The 13,639-nt window shown below is 49.2% G+C and overlaps 2 protein-coding genes across 4 annotated transcripts; both read right to left on the minus strand.

Annotated features, from left to right (window-relative positions):
* Nucleotides 1-203: 203 nt before the first annotated feature.
* Nucleotides 204-1,867, minus strand: and4 (actinodin4; the record flags this gene model as incomplete). Its single annotated transcript, XM_079744300.1, has 4 exons — nucleotides 204-1,100; nucleotides 1,349-1,506; nucleotides 1,670-1,714; nucleotides 1,813-1,867. 4 exons carry the CDS (start codon nucleotides 1,865-1,867, stop codon nucleotides 375-377), a joined length of 984 nt encoding a protein of 327 aa, XP_079600426.1. The 3' UTR covers nucleotides 204-374.
* A 1,117-nt stretch (nucleotides 1,868-2,984) lies between these two features.
* mcm7 (minichromosome maintenance complex component 7) lies at nucleotides 2,985-13,537 on the minus strand. Of its 3 annotated transcripts, none has more exons than XM_079744273.1 (15): nucleotides 13,368-13,537; nucleotides 11,583-11,662; nucleotides 10,921-11,085; nucleotides 10,690-10,814; nucleotides 10,235-10,415; nucleotides 9,840-9,977; nucleotides 9,301-9,450; nucleotides 8,786-8,900; nucleotides 8,474-8,605; nucleotides 8,073-8,156; nucleotides 7,020-7,231; nucleotides 6,518-6,783; nucleotides 5,913-6,081; nucleotides 4,577-4,686; nucleotides 2,985-3,633 (listed from the first exon to the last, which is right to left on the minus strand). In XM_079744273.1, the coding sequence occupies exons 1-15, from the start codon at nucleotides 13,396-13,398 to the stop codon at nucleotides 3,408-3,410; spliced, it is 2,184 nt and encodes a 727-aa protein (XP_079600399.1). In that variant the 5' UTR covers nucleotides 13,399-13,537; the 3' UTR covers nucleotides 2,985-3,407. The 3 variants fall into 3 exon arrangements, with proteins under 3 accessions (XP_079600399.1, XP_079600401.1, XP_079600400.1); XM_079744275.1 differs by lacking the exon at nucleotides 13,368-13,537 and adding an exon at nucleotides 12,191-12,370; XM_079744274.1 differs by lacking the exon at nucleotides 13,368-13,537 and adding an exon at nucleotides 12,104-12,200.
* Nucleotides 13,538-13,639: the final 102 nt, after the last annotated feature.

The following is a 13,639-nucleotide window of genomic DNA, read 5'->3' on the forward strand; positions in this document are numbered from 1 at the left end:
GAGAACAAATTATTTCTGTTCACACAAGCTCCTTAAATACATAAAGAGTAATGCCATTCACTGAGCACTGTGTTTTAAACTTTTTATTCCCCAAATGAATCAAAAGATTCGTTACGCAGGGCTTGTCTTCCTAAACTGTGTGTAGCGTGGGATTTACAAAATGTAAAATAAAATAAACTACGACGGCCATTAGAGGTGCAGGTTTTATTAACAGGCTACCTGCCTTTTAACACAGATACTAACTGTACACTTGGCAGGAAAGGGGCCAGGCGTGCTTGATGTCTTGAGCCAGCATATTTGAATCATTTGAACATTTGAAGTCTTTGGTTTAGACAGGAAGGTGCAGGTGGTGGGGGTGGGGGCCGGCTGGAGTCCTACTGGCCGTCTTCGACGGGCTCATCCGCGGGGTCGGCGGGCTGCGGGTACTGGAAGCGGGCCTGGTCGTACAGGTCGTCCATGGGGTCGTAGGCGCTGGGGTAGTAGAGGGCGTACGGGTGGGGGACCCTCTTCTTCACCGGGGGGGGTTGAGGTGGGGGGACCGGCGCCGCCTCGCCCTGGACGGGGCGGGGCGGGCGGTCGATCAGGCAGTCGGGGTCCCAGTAGGGGTCGCAGTCGTACTCCATGCCCTTGAAGGAGCGGATGGGGGCGGGGGCGGAGGACTTCTTGATGACCACCGTGGACGGGGGCGGGGGGCCGTACGCCTTGGGGGCCAGCGCGGGAGGCGGCGGGGTCTTCTGGAGCTTGCAGGTGGGGTGGTGGCGGGGGTCGCAGAGCACTGGTATGGCGCCCGTGGGGAGGTACACGATGTGCGGCTTGCAGAGGGGGTCCTTGGGGTTGCACAGGTACAGCACGTCCGCCTGGGACATGGGGGGCGGGGGGGGAGGACCAGGGGGAGGGGTGGCGGGGAGCTCCTCTGGCAGGACCAGGCCCTTCATGGCCGGGGGAGGCGGGAGGTATTTGCACTTCTTGTCGGTGGCCGGGTCGCACTGGGCGACGGGCATGCCCAGCTTGTTCTGGTAGTGGCTGGCGTCCGGCCCGTAGACCTGCTCCAGGCTCCGCATCTGCTGGTAGAGCATCCTCAGCCTGTCGATCTCATAGAGCTGCCCGGGTAGGGGGGGGGGGATGCCACGTGTCAGGCCAGGAGGACAAGAGGAGGAACAAAGCAGATCAGCCTTCACGAATAAGTGGAACCCTGGCTTCACGTTGTGCGATTGGAGCCAGACGGTGCAGCAGGCGCACTACAATCAGGTGGACTGTGGACATTCATGGTAGCAAAATAATAGAATGTATATTCAGTGAGATTCACCAGATTACAAGACAGGAATTGGGACATTAATACGTGTCTCACCCCCTCGGTGTGTCCGATGCTGCTGTAGTAGCGGTAGAAGGACTGGAAGTCAGGGTTGCCTCGGTACCACCTGGGGTCCACGTTGCGCTTGGGTCTGGAGTGGGTGAGGAAGTCATTGGCCCGTGCGGAGTCTATGCTGATTGAAGGACCCACCACATCTGTGAGGGTAAAAGTCCAAGTCGAGTTGTACCGTCCACTCAGGTGAGACAAAATAAGATCATTCAGAACATCAAACATGTCAATTATAGATTAAACCCAGTGACGACGGGACATATATATTATAACGATAAGAGAAATGAGTGGAGGAAAAATGTGAATTACCCTCCTGGTTGATGACATCCAATAAGGATTTGGCATCGAGCAAACCTGGGAAATTTTTTGCCATTAGTATTGGGATTTGTTTTTTTGCGTCAATGACTTCTGAACTTGAGTGGTAAGGGGAGATGAAGGAAAGCAGAACTAACCTGGAAGCCATGTAAGGCAGCATATGGCCACTGCGAGCCACGAGGGAACAATCATCCTGACGCCAGTGGATAACAGACAAGGGATAACATGAAATACTCATTCATTAGAAAATGTATTTATTAACCGACTACATCCCAAAACATGCAACAAGGTAATGAAGATATGTAAAGTAAATTGTCTTGTTTTTGAAATATTGACACTCAAAAAGATCAAGGGAATACATAGATGTTTGCTGTCTTATATTTTACCACAAAGATATTTTTACTTTTTAAATTTTTTTTCTAGAGATATGTATTCTGCATAAATATGACCAACGATCAATCAAAAAATGTAATTGTATAACATAGCATAGCTTACCTTGGTTGAGTAGGACGACTTCATTCTACAGGCATGCAGGTGGGTTATATACATGCTCCATGTGTCACTCAATGTGACTCATCGCTGATATCCAATAGGATTTCACTACCTTTAAAACCCAGACCTGGGCCCTTCCTTCCTTGTAATAATGGGCTTCTGGTGCCCATTAAGAATTAAAGCGCCTTGGAGTGGAAGAGAAAAGCAATAAAGAGCCCAAACTTCAAATGGAAACTCCTCATTAAGTCTACAGGGAGAGCAGCACCTGCTGGGACAAGACCTGCATCTCAGAAATGTTGCAGACTAGTCTCCCAGCCAAAAAAAGAAATAGAAACCCTTCCATACGGCAACATTCATAAAGTGCATGTTCAGTTAAATCGCTTATTTTAGCCTTAAAGCCGCAAAAATTGGAGAGGCCTTATCTAAACGAAATTCCTCACACTAATGTTGCTAAACTTTCCTGCAAATCGCAGTTATTCCCACCAACTTTTCACCAGCGAATGTGTACATGTGTAGCTGTTAACGGGAGTTATTAAAGTGCTCGTCTAAAATATCAGCACACAAATGCCAAAGGCATAATTTCATAGAATTCATAAATTTAATTGAACATAATCTAGATTCATGGTATTTTTAAATAAGGACTTTAACACATTTTAGTATCAGGGATGGATGAAGTGTAATGGCATTTCATGTCCACACAGTCAACAAGGCAGGAATTATTGTCTACACAGCAAAACCAGCCATTAAACAGCTGGTTTTGCCCATATAAAAACTGCCATCTTGAAAAGCCTCTGCTGTAAAAATAGTCATACTGTACCTCATTGTTAAACCAAAGTTTATTAACAAATCAATTAATGCATTGCTAAAATATTCAGCATCCTACAACAAGCGAAGCAAAACCATCCAAAACACAGCCAACACATAACATTGTTTGTCAATGTTCCATACACTGCTTTCAAAATACATATTTACAAGTATCAACTGTTACCTCAAATCTAATGAAAGAAGTGCTAGGATTGTGGAAAGTCCAAATTGCGTTGCTCCAATACGTAATCGGCAAGACGTACATTTTTAATTGTGCATTGGAAACAAAGTTGCACCGCTGCAACGCGTCTCGCTCAACATGAAGCAGTGCAGCCGACTGTAGAGCACTGTGGGAGTCAGTTAAAAGGGTCCGTTGTGGAGGGGCCGTTCACTGGGCTGTAGCGGCGCCACCAGGGAGTACTGCTGCTCCTCCTCCTTACACAAAGGTGATGCGGGTGCGGCCCTGGTTGACCTGCCAAACGTTGAGCTCCTCGTACTCCTCCAGCGCCTCCTGGAACTGGGCGGGGGTGAAGCCCCTCGTCACGCAGCGCTGCTCGGCGTCCGCCATGCGCACCACGCCTCCGGACCCGCCGCGCCCCCCCTTGCCCTCGGTGGCCAGCTCCCTCAGCAGGGAGAAGATGACGTCGGCCGGCCTCTGCGTCCTGGAGGACCGGAGCACAGGGAGAGAGGTCAGTGAGGAGGAGACGCCAGGGGTTCAGCTCACTGATGGGGTCAGCGGTGCCATAGGCAGGCGGCCCTGAATGGAAGCATCACTAGCAGAAGCCTTCACCCCCGAGGGGCCTGCAGTGGGCTTCTTGTAGCTGCACGTCGTTAAATGAGCTGATGCAGAGGTGAACATCTTGCCAAAAACAAGATTGTTTGAAATAACCAACGTGGATATACTTGGTTAGAGTGAATAAAGATGGAACACAGCATAAAATGTAATTGTCGCATGAATGCCCTCCGGCCAAAACCGGTTTTAATAGCAGACAGACAGCTGCTGGCATTGGACTCGAACTTCCTGTCTGCATGCTATTAACACAGCTTCCACTTCTTCATTAGCACCGGGAGATCCCCGAGCAATGTTTACGCGTGACAGTGTTCGTAAGCCGCGAGACGATTGGCTGAAGCATGAGCATCCATTGAGCGCAAACCGTTAAAAAACAAAGAGCGGCTTTTACGACTTCCTCTTAGGAAAATAGCTGCTTGTGTTACAGTGCAGAGGGTGCTCATAAACAGCCGAGTGGGGCAGATGAGCTGATGGCCACGGGCGGGCTAGGAAGTTAAGGTATCCAAGCATGCATTACAAGTCTACACAGTTTATTATGCCATCTCAAATAACCCAACCAGTTGTGTGAGTTTTGTGACGCAGAGAGGCCGTTTTAAGTAACCACTGAAGGGCTTTGGTTTGTTTTGGGTATCCTGTGTGAACAGGAAGCATTGCCTTCGCGGTCTAGTAGAGTCAACGGACTGGAACGCAGGACGCTTAATTCTACACTGTGCACCTTTATGGTCATCAACACAGTGCCTGATCCCAGGTCTCACGTTCCCGACCATGAAACCAGACTCAAAGCTTCCAGCCCAAAGACGTGCCCCAACACTGACCTGGTGGTACCGGACTTGTCCGCCTGCAGCGAGTCCTTGGACATCTCCATCAGCCGCATGGCCTCGTTCACGTCCTCCTTCCCTACCACGTCCTCGTTGCGGAGACGCGCCTGCAAAAGAGTGTCCAGCGGGTCAGATCCCATAACTCGGCGGCCCGTTTAAACCATCAGTGGTGACGGCGCGACACGTCACAACTCTGCTGGGGGGGATGCGCTGTGCCGGCACTGTCAGACCGAGACAAGTGCAATGCCCTCTGGGAAGGCTGGCAATTGCCCGAGTCTCCGCCTCTCAACACCGGCAAGTCTCTCAGAGGGTCAACACGCACACAGAGAGCCCGGCGGACACGTGGACTTCGGGCGCATTGGGTCCCGCCACGGTCAGTTTTGCATGGGTTTGCACAGCGGCTCCGAGGCACCCAGGCTGACTGCCCACCCTGCAAAGCTGACCGGAACCGCCACGTTGTCGTCTGAACCATGGCTTACCCTCATGGTCTCAGGAGTTACAACTCCAGTCAACCTGTCAGTCCCTGATGTCAGCTTGAAGGCCAGGCGAAAAAACAACATTGATAAACACACTTTGATTTTTATGGTTTGTTTTTATAAGTCAGGCAAGTGTTTCTTTGCTTTCGGAGACCAAAAAACAGCAGTGCACCCCTAGTGGACATTCAGACGTAGAACATGGCTAACCCGTGTGCCTTAAGTGCTGGTTTTGCAGTAGGAAGAGTGACTCTTCTACCTGCACAAACAGCACTTTTGACACCCAGGAGCGAATCGGCACACTGATGACGCTTTCAGAAGTCTAGCCGATGAAGGACTTCGATGTAGATGTGAACAAGATGATCCCAGACGTTCCACTGAGGTAGGCTGAGGGGGTCACCCTGGCCAAACAGAGGACTATCGTGCCAGCGCTTGAGATAAGTGCTTACAGGGCGGTAGGCCAGGTATCAATACTACCTGCACTATAAGCACTTTAGCAAACACTTCACCAAACTAGAACAACCAGTCAACAACGTCAAGACTAATGAGAACTCAGCAGGATGTTATGCATGAATTCAATATTCATTCAGATAAGACGAGTTCTAAGTAAATCAGAAACAAGGGTGAACTTGTTTAACTACGCTTCGGCAAAAATAAATCTTTCAATAATGAGAGCATAATAAACAAGAAACGTTCTCCTAATAAACATTTGAGAGCAGTGATCTGTTGAGCCACTGAAGGTTGCGAGGGAAGTTCCCCGGGCCCTCAGCCTTCAGCCCACGGAGCCCACGGGCCCTCAGCCCACGGGGCCCTCAGCCCACGGGGCCCTCAGCCCACCGGGCCCTAGGGCCAGAGCTCACCAGTGCAGTGGACAGGCGGAGGATGGAGAGCAGGGTTCGGGCCGAGGTAAAGGTGGTGTCCTTGCTGACGCGCGCCTCCTTCCTCATCTCCACGTAGGCGGCGGTGATGTACTCGGCCAGGTCCTGAGGCACCATGGGCTGCCTGGTCTGGCAGCGGGCCACGTAGCGCCTGGGGGGGGGGGGGGGGGGGGGGGGGGGGGGGACACCACAAGGCGGTCAATCCGTGGACACCCAATCACGGCTGGGATGGGCGACAGTAGCTCAGGAGGCAGAGCGGGTTGGCTGCTAACCGCAAGGTTGCTGCTTTGATCCCCGGCTCCTCCTAGCCGTGTGTCCCCGAGCAAGGCACCTAACCCCAACTGCTCCCGACGAGCTGGCCCCCTTGCATGGTTGACTCCCCCCTCGGTGTGTGAACGTGTGCATGAATAAGTGAATGTCAGGCACTATTGTAAAGCTCTTTGGATTAAAGCGCTATGCAAATGCAGCCCATTTACCATCAGACAATGTCAATTGGTCTGGGGTCTGGGAACTCTTTCTTCCTCTTTTCAATGAGTCCCACAGACACACCCAGCCACCGAGTGTCCCCCCCTGCCCCCCCTGCTCACCTCATGAGCTTCATGTCGATTGGGGTGAAGTGGGTGGGCGGCTGCCGGCAGTGCTGGTGCACGTAGGTGATGTGCTGGGCGAGCCGCAGGTCCGCCTCGGCGTCCGGCTTGTCCTGGATCAGCCACAGCAGGTCGAACCGGGACAGCAGCGCCGCCGGCAGCTGGATGTTCTGCTCCAGGGTCTTGCGGGGGTTGTAGCGGCCGTACGCCGGGTTGGCCGCCGCCAGGATGGAGCAGCGGGCGTTGAGGGAGGTCATGATGCCCGCCTGGAGGCAGAGACCGATGGGTCAGAGCTGAACTCAAAAATAAGGTTCTCTCATCATTAGGGTGATACTTTGGGAAATATGATGCTTTTATTTTTCCCCACATACTCAAAGGATGTGCAGTGAAATGTTTGTGTGACATGCTCTGTATTTTCGGTGCTTAAAAAAAAATAAAGTAATACAACGATGCCGATTCGAGAATACAATAATAGGCAGCCAAGAAGACAACGCGTGTTTACCTTGGCGATGGAGATGGTCTGCTGCTCCATGACTTCATGGATGGCCGTGCGGTCGGCGTCGGCCATCTTGTCGAACTCGTCGATGCAGCAGACGCCCTGGTCGGCCAGCACCAGGGCCCCTCCCTCGAGGGTCATCTCCCCGGTCAGGGGGTCCTTCATGACGGCCGCCGTCAGGCCCACGCCGGAGGAGCCGCGGCCCGTGGTGTACTGGCCTGGGGAGACACGGGGAGGCTGTGGTCAGCAGGTGGCTCGTGTAGCGCTCCGTGAAGCGCCAGCTGGGGGGGGAGGGGCTGCGCTAAAGAGGCCATCATTTAACACACATTACCTTCGCATTTGGCAAACGCTTTCGTCCAAAGTGACTTACAACCATTGACCCACACATTCACACACTGATGGCGGTGTCGACCGTGCACGGAGACAGCCAGCATGCCGGGAGCGGTTAGGGGAGTAGTCTTGCTCAGGGACACCTCAACACTTACAACCTTTCGAACTAGCAACCTTACGGTTACAGGTGAACCTGCTCTACCTCCCGAACTACTGCTGCCCATGTTCCAACTCATAACAAACCACCATTACCATTGAATTGGCTCTATGCACGCAACACTTCCGCATTGGTCTCAGAATGCCTCTACGGTTCCGGTTCCGAAGCAAAGATTTTAGAAGGGATGTAAACACACTAGCATGGTAGACACACAATGGCTTGCAATCGAACAAAAGTGTCCTTTCAACGACGGAAGGGCAGCACCAGCAGCTACCACCATTGTGTACCGCCCAGACTATCCTTCTCACATCATTGACGGATATTTTCGGCAACTCCAACAAACACCTGGTGAACTAGGTGTGACACGATAACAACCATAGATATAACACTGGTTTGCTCACTGCCGTTCTAGAATCTCAGTAGCCCCGGAGCCAGATTTGCAAAAGCATTCTGAGACCAATGCGGAAGTACTGCGTGCATATAGCCTTTTTAAATTTAAATACTGCATTGTGGGCAGTGGGTTGGACTTTAAAAATCTCAGACCCGCCATTTGTCGATGAACACCAACTTACTGCGAGGAGCCAGGCGGTCGATATAACACAGCAGCTGGGACTTGGCCACACCAGGATCTCCCATTAGACAGATGTTGATGGTTCCTGGAAACAAGTAGAATAAAAACATAAATATGTGCACACAATGCATTCCAAAGACATAACGTAACTTCTAGATTGTCATAGTGCATTGACGTACAGACAGCGGTCAATACATAACCTCGAGTCACTTGCTCCTTTCAAATCATTCACGGGCATATAACGTACCTTTGAGCGTTATAATATCCAATCTAATGTACATTTTGATTATCGACATTCCTTTCCACAGTTGCACAGCATTTGTAACTGAATCTATGTTCCCGACATGGGTAAAGTACTCTGAATATTCTCCATCTAGAGACTATCTTCCCATTGGACGTTACCTCTGATCTTCATGCCTTTGGGGGCCTGCTGCACCCCCCCTACGAGCAGCAGGAGCAGGGCCTTCTTGACGTCCTCGTGGCCGTAGATCTCCGGGGCGATGGAGCCCGACAGCTTCTCGTAGAACCCGTCGGCTGCAAGACGCAGCAGAGCACATCGTACGTTAAAGTGGAGGACCTCTGATTGAGGAACCATCCTATGTGGGACCTCTCGCTTGGGCTCCAGAGACGAAGTGGTGTAAACTAACGCTGCAGCCCTTAGATGGGCGTCCAGACACCAATGCTTAGCTGGGATTAATACAAATACCAATATACCAGTGATTTCACGCATCTCCTCCTCGCTCAGATCACCGGTCCCCAGCTCGTCATCCTCAGTTTTGTTCATGAGCGTGATGCCGTGTGCCTCCAGGTACGTCTCGGACAGAAGACCCTGGGGACAGGATGAGGGGACGAAACCAACAGTCACACAACCAATTACAGTATTAAACAGGGGGCATTTGACCACCAGGTGTGATGAATTAGTCATGACAAAGCACTTCAAAACAATACGAGTCCAAAGACCGGCCAGCATACCAAGTGGACTGATCTACCAAGCCTAAATCTGCAAATCCAGGCCAACCTGTAACATCCCTAAAGGGTCAATTTTGAAATGCAAACCTGGTGGTACAATATGGGCTCTTTGAATACATTTCCCTCCCAGTGTAAAATCTCTGCCTTCAGCGATATAGCATCACCCCACCTCCCCAAGCAACACTGCAGCTACTTCCCACAGAGCACCCAGCGCCAACAACCCAAAATAAGTATGAAACCAGAGGTTCCAGAGCCCGTACCTGGACGGCCTGTTTAAAGCCGGTGCGCAGCAGGGGCAGGAAGACCCCGGTGATGGCTACGTGGTCGCCAGGCTGGGTCACGCGCGTGTTCTCCCCGCGGGCGTACACCGCCATGCTCCTGGGGATGTTCCCCACGGGCACCTGGTCGCTCTGCATCCACACAGAGGAGAGAAGGAGTTACGCCATGCACCTATTGGGGCCTTTTTATTTGTTTTTTTGACATTTTACTTAATCTAGAATTATTCCATTGCTTTGTAATTCTGCTGCCGTGAAATGCAAATATCCCTTCTTGGCAAAATAAAGTTAAACCTTTTCCCTTTGTTCTAGAAAGCACTCAGCTCAAGTAGGTAGTAAACATTTATAGAGCATCATCGTCTTGTTCAGTAGACGCTTGCGTACGAAGCCGTTCAGCCACAGGTCAATAAGGGCGCAGTGGGTTCGGAAACAGTTCTCTTTGGCTGGGAGCAGAAACCCTAGCTACTAGAGCGTCCTGCCACTATACCGATAGGGCTCCATCAAAAAACCCTGAAGGGCCTTACGTGCTCCTGGATGCGAAGCTCCTGGAACTTGACGAACTTTGAGCCTCTGGTCTGCAGGTAGAGGCGGCCCCCTGACTTGTTGGTCACGCACTCCTGCCCGGGGCACATGATGAGGGGCATGAAGGTTGGGGACTGGATCTGGAGGAAGGTGACAGTGTTGTTAGGGATACGGGTTGCGTTATGTGACCAACACAGACACAAAGGGTTGATGTGGCTCTTGAGACAATGATTCTGAGGGTCGACAAGCATGTAACACTAATGCAGATAAGGTGAAATCGAATTTAGCCACAGATATTTTGCTCTTTTTTTTTTTGTGGAAAACAGCGGCACATATTTTTGTGACGGCGGTTGCCATTACGTGTCCTGATGGGGAAACCCTTAAGGACGGGTCTTACTGGCTGGTAGGTCTCCGCGCCACACTGGTCGCAGGTGTAGGTGGCAACGGCCATCATGGGCTTGACTTCGGTGGCACGGGTCACGATGCCGCGCACTGAGACGAGGTGGCCGATACTGTCGGCGCGCACGTCCCGGACCACCTTAGGCTTGGACGTTTCGGGGGTCTTGAAGTACACCTCGCTGTGGATGGAAAAACAAGAAGTGGTCAGTTATGTTTAAAGGGCCCCCCCGTTTCATAGGCATGGGTGATTTTCATTAACAGCCTACCCACCGGTGAAATCACAAGTGGGAGGGTCCAAAACTATGTATGACGGGTAAATTACCCAACTGGAGCCCACTAGCTGGTTAAGTCCACTAATGAGGGGTTCTTTCCATCATACAACTGGGGTGACCATACCACTTGGGAGGTCACTAGAGGGCAGAATTAAGTTATCTGTTGGAAAAGTGACCTTACAAACGTCTCATTAGCTCAGCGGGGTACTGGTTGCGAGCATCCCTGGTGTCTGCAGGGTCACGACCCCTCTGTTCCATCATCAGCCTGTGTTCAATGTACACATCCAGCGAGTCTCTGGCAACAATCTGATGGAAACAAAGTGCTAGCTTAGTGAACACTTGTGTTCCAAGTATTTTTAAATACGGAACTGTAGATTCCTCCTCTTCCCCCCCCCCCAACCCCATCACTTACATCTCTCTCCCTGTACTCTGGGAGCAGCTCATGGATGCTGTCTGCGAACAGGCCCATGTAGCGCTTGGCGTTCTCACAGATGCTCTCCACCAGCTCCGGGTCCTCAACGGCCACATCGTCCAGGTCCACATGCAGCGCCACCTGCTCTCTGTGGGCCAGGGCCACCTGCACACACCCAGAGACACATTATTAATATCATCATAATCATCATTCATAAATCATTAACAGTTGTATTATATTTAACACTTTCATTTGTTGCAATGGCAGTGTTGATATAGCCTTGCATAAATGATCCAACTAGGAATGTTGTATTTGGTTGATTTTGTAGAGGGAAAATTTATAAATTCTACAGCAGAATCAATTTTGGGCCAACTGACAAGATTATTATTAAGCTCATTTAACACTTTACGATCCATGTTGCAGCAAACCAAATATAAAATAAATTAAACTATTACTGAACCTATAAATAGACATATAATGCATTAATGCTATCCCTTGACAAAATAATGAAGGCATCCAATTTTTTGGGGGGATGAAACTAGTGGCAGCCATTATAATGTATTTTCCTACATCTTCCAATCAAACTAAGGCTTATGATTTTATTTCTCATTATGACATCCAACTTGAAAAATTAACCTAATTTTAGGTTTGAATATACTTACAAGCTGGGCTCCATATTTAAACACCTTCTTGCCATTGTCATCCTCAGAGTAAAATTCCTGAAGGAACTTCTTGCATTTCTCTAAAAGAAGAATCCAGACACAAATAATCACAATTAACCCGACTGGAATTCAGTTGGCCATGGCTGTTTTTTTTTTTTTTTAACATTGCCAAACATTAACTATGTAGTTATCGAACATAAAAAGGCCCTGCAAAAAATGCTGGATCAACAATAACACCACCAGCGGGCCTAAAGACTGAAGCGCTAATTTGTTGTCCCACCGTCGACCCCCTTTCTTAGGTGATACGGCACACTGTAATATCGATGAGTCACCGTTGCTTACTGTAAGTACTTGCACATGTAAAGCGTGCTTGGATTGGTTATTAAGAGGAAAAATAATCTCAGTTTAAGGCGTGCGATTGGAATTATTTTCTGAAGAAAACCAAACGGATACGAGTGTAAACATAACAAGCGTTGCACTCAGTTCAGAGTCCATTTTTAGAAAAGCAAAAATATACCTACTTATCGTAAAAAGAACAAGTCCCAACATTCATAATAGATTGAACACACGAAATAGTTAACCTGCATGTAAATAAAATTAGCTTTTACCCGGACAGGAGCCAAATGTCTACATGTTGAATAAATGTTTTTCTATGCTCGGGGATGTTATTGTAAACAAAGCAGCACATGGCTTTGTGCCTTGTCACCCAGAAACCCTTCGCGATCCCTGCGCTGATAAAGTAGTCCCGTTGAAACTTCTCCAAATTTCAGAAACCGCCTTTATACTGATGCAACCATTTATTCCTTACGATGTGGGGTCTTATTTGTATAAATACATCATTTAAAGTGGACGATATATTAGACACGTAACAAAACTAGCACAATACCCATAGATGTGGACTAAAATATCGTAATGGCAGCCAGCCAACCCGAATTTGCTAACGCTAGCTTACAGGAGAGCAATAGGGAAGCTATCGCTAAGTAGCCAAAGCAGCACAACTGTAGAGTAAATACGAAGCCTATGATAGATAGCTACAATTGTCCTCTACTAATGTTGGGCATATTTAGGTGTCGTCCCTAGGAAGCTACGGTTAGGCATATAATGATATAATAATTGCTTTGCTTAAGGGACAATAAACAGGAAGCTCACACTAGGTGGCTATCCAAGAGGAAGCTACCGCTAGGCGGCCAGGACAATAAATAGGAAGTTGGAGCAAAATTAGCAGAACTCAAGAAAACGCATTCGATAATATGTTATGTAGTGCGAGTGCGATGTATAACGTCGGAATACACTCCGCGGCCACATCCGTGTGGACCGCTTTAATGTCGGACACTTTTAAAGGCTGTGGACCACGTGCCACCGACTGGCGCGCTGTCCTTTGTTTCCCAGAGACTCATCCGGGTCTCCTTACTCGGAAAACCCACCGACAACAGATGTAACATATGACGCTTAACTTTATCAAAGTTTAGTCAACTTAACTTTGAAATAATATTCTACAATATAATGATAAACGATACCAGTGCCATTTAATATATATAGTAATGGACAACTCCCAACTGTGAAGATGGGATTTACTCAAGGATATAACTTTGGCGATAAAACAAGATATCGCCTTGAACTCGCTCGTTTCTGCATAAGAGTGAAGCGGAGTGTAGCCTTAACACACTGGTTTTAAACTAGGTTCTGGATCGCTTAGACCCATTGAGAATGAGCAAATTCTTAAGATCCGGCAACTTGTTGCAGCCGTGAAACAAATCAGCCTGTTCAATGAAAACGTAACATTACCCTTTTCCGCGGAATAATCCTTCGGAGCCATGATAACTGATCCTAACAGAAGTCGGACAGCTTAATCGGAATAAGCAACGAAGTCGATTGCTTAATTTAAAAATATAGTTTACAGGCGAAAGATACTATTATTCATTCACTTGATCCTCCTCGGCAGATCTCTGCTCTCGTTGCAAAAACTGGCGCGAGTCTGACGTCTTGGCGGACCAATCAAAACTACTGCTGGGACTTCTGGAGGTGTGTCTTCACTGTGGCGCGAAAGTTGCGGTCAT

Source organism: Pollachius pollachius (genome assembly GCF_949987615.1).
Source record: "Pollachius pollachius genome assembly, chromosome: 10".
Lineage (NCBI taxonomy): Eukaryota > Metazoa > Chordata > Actinopteri > Gadiformes > Gadidae > Pollachius > Pollachius pollachius.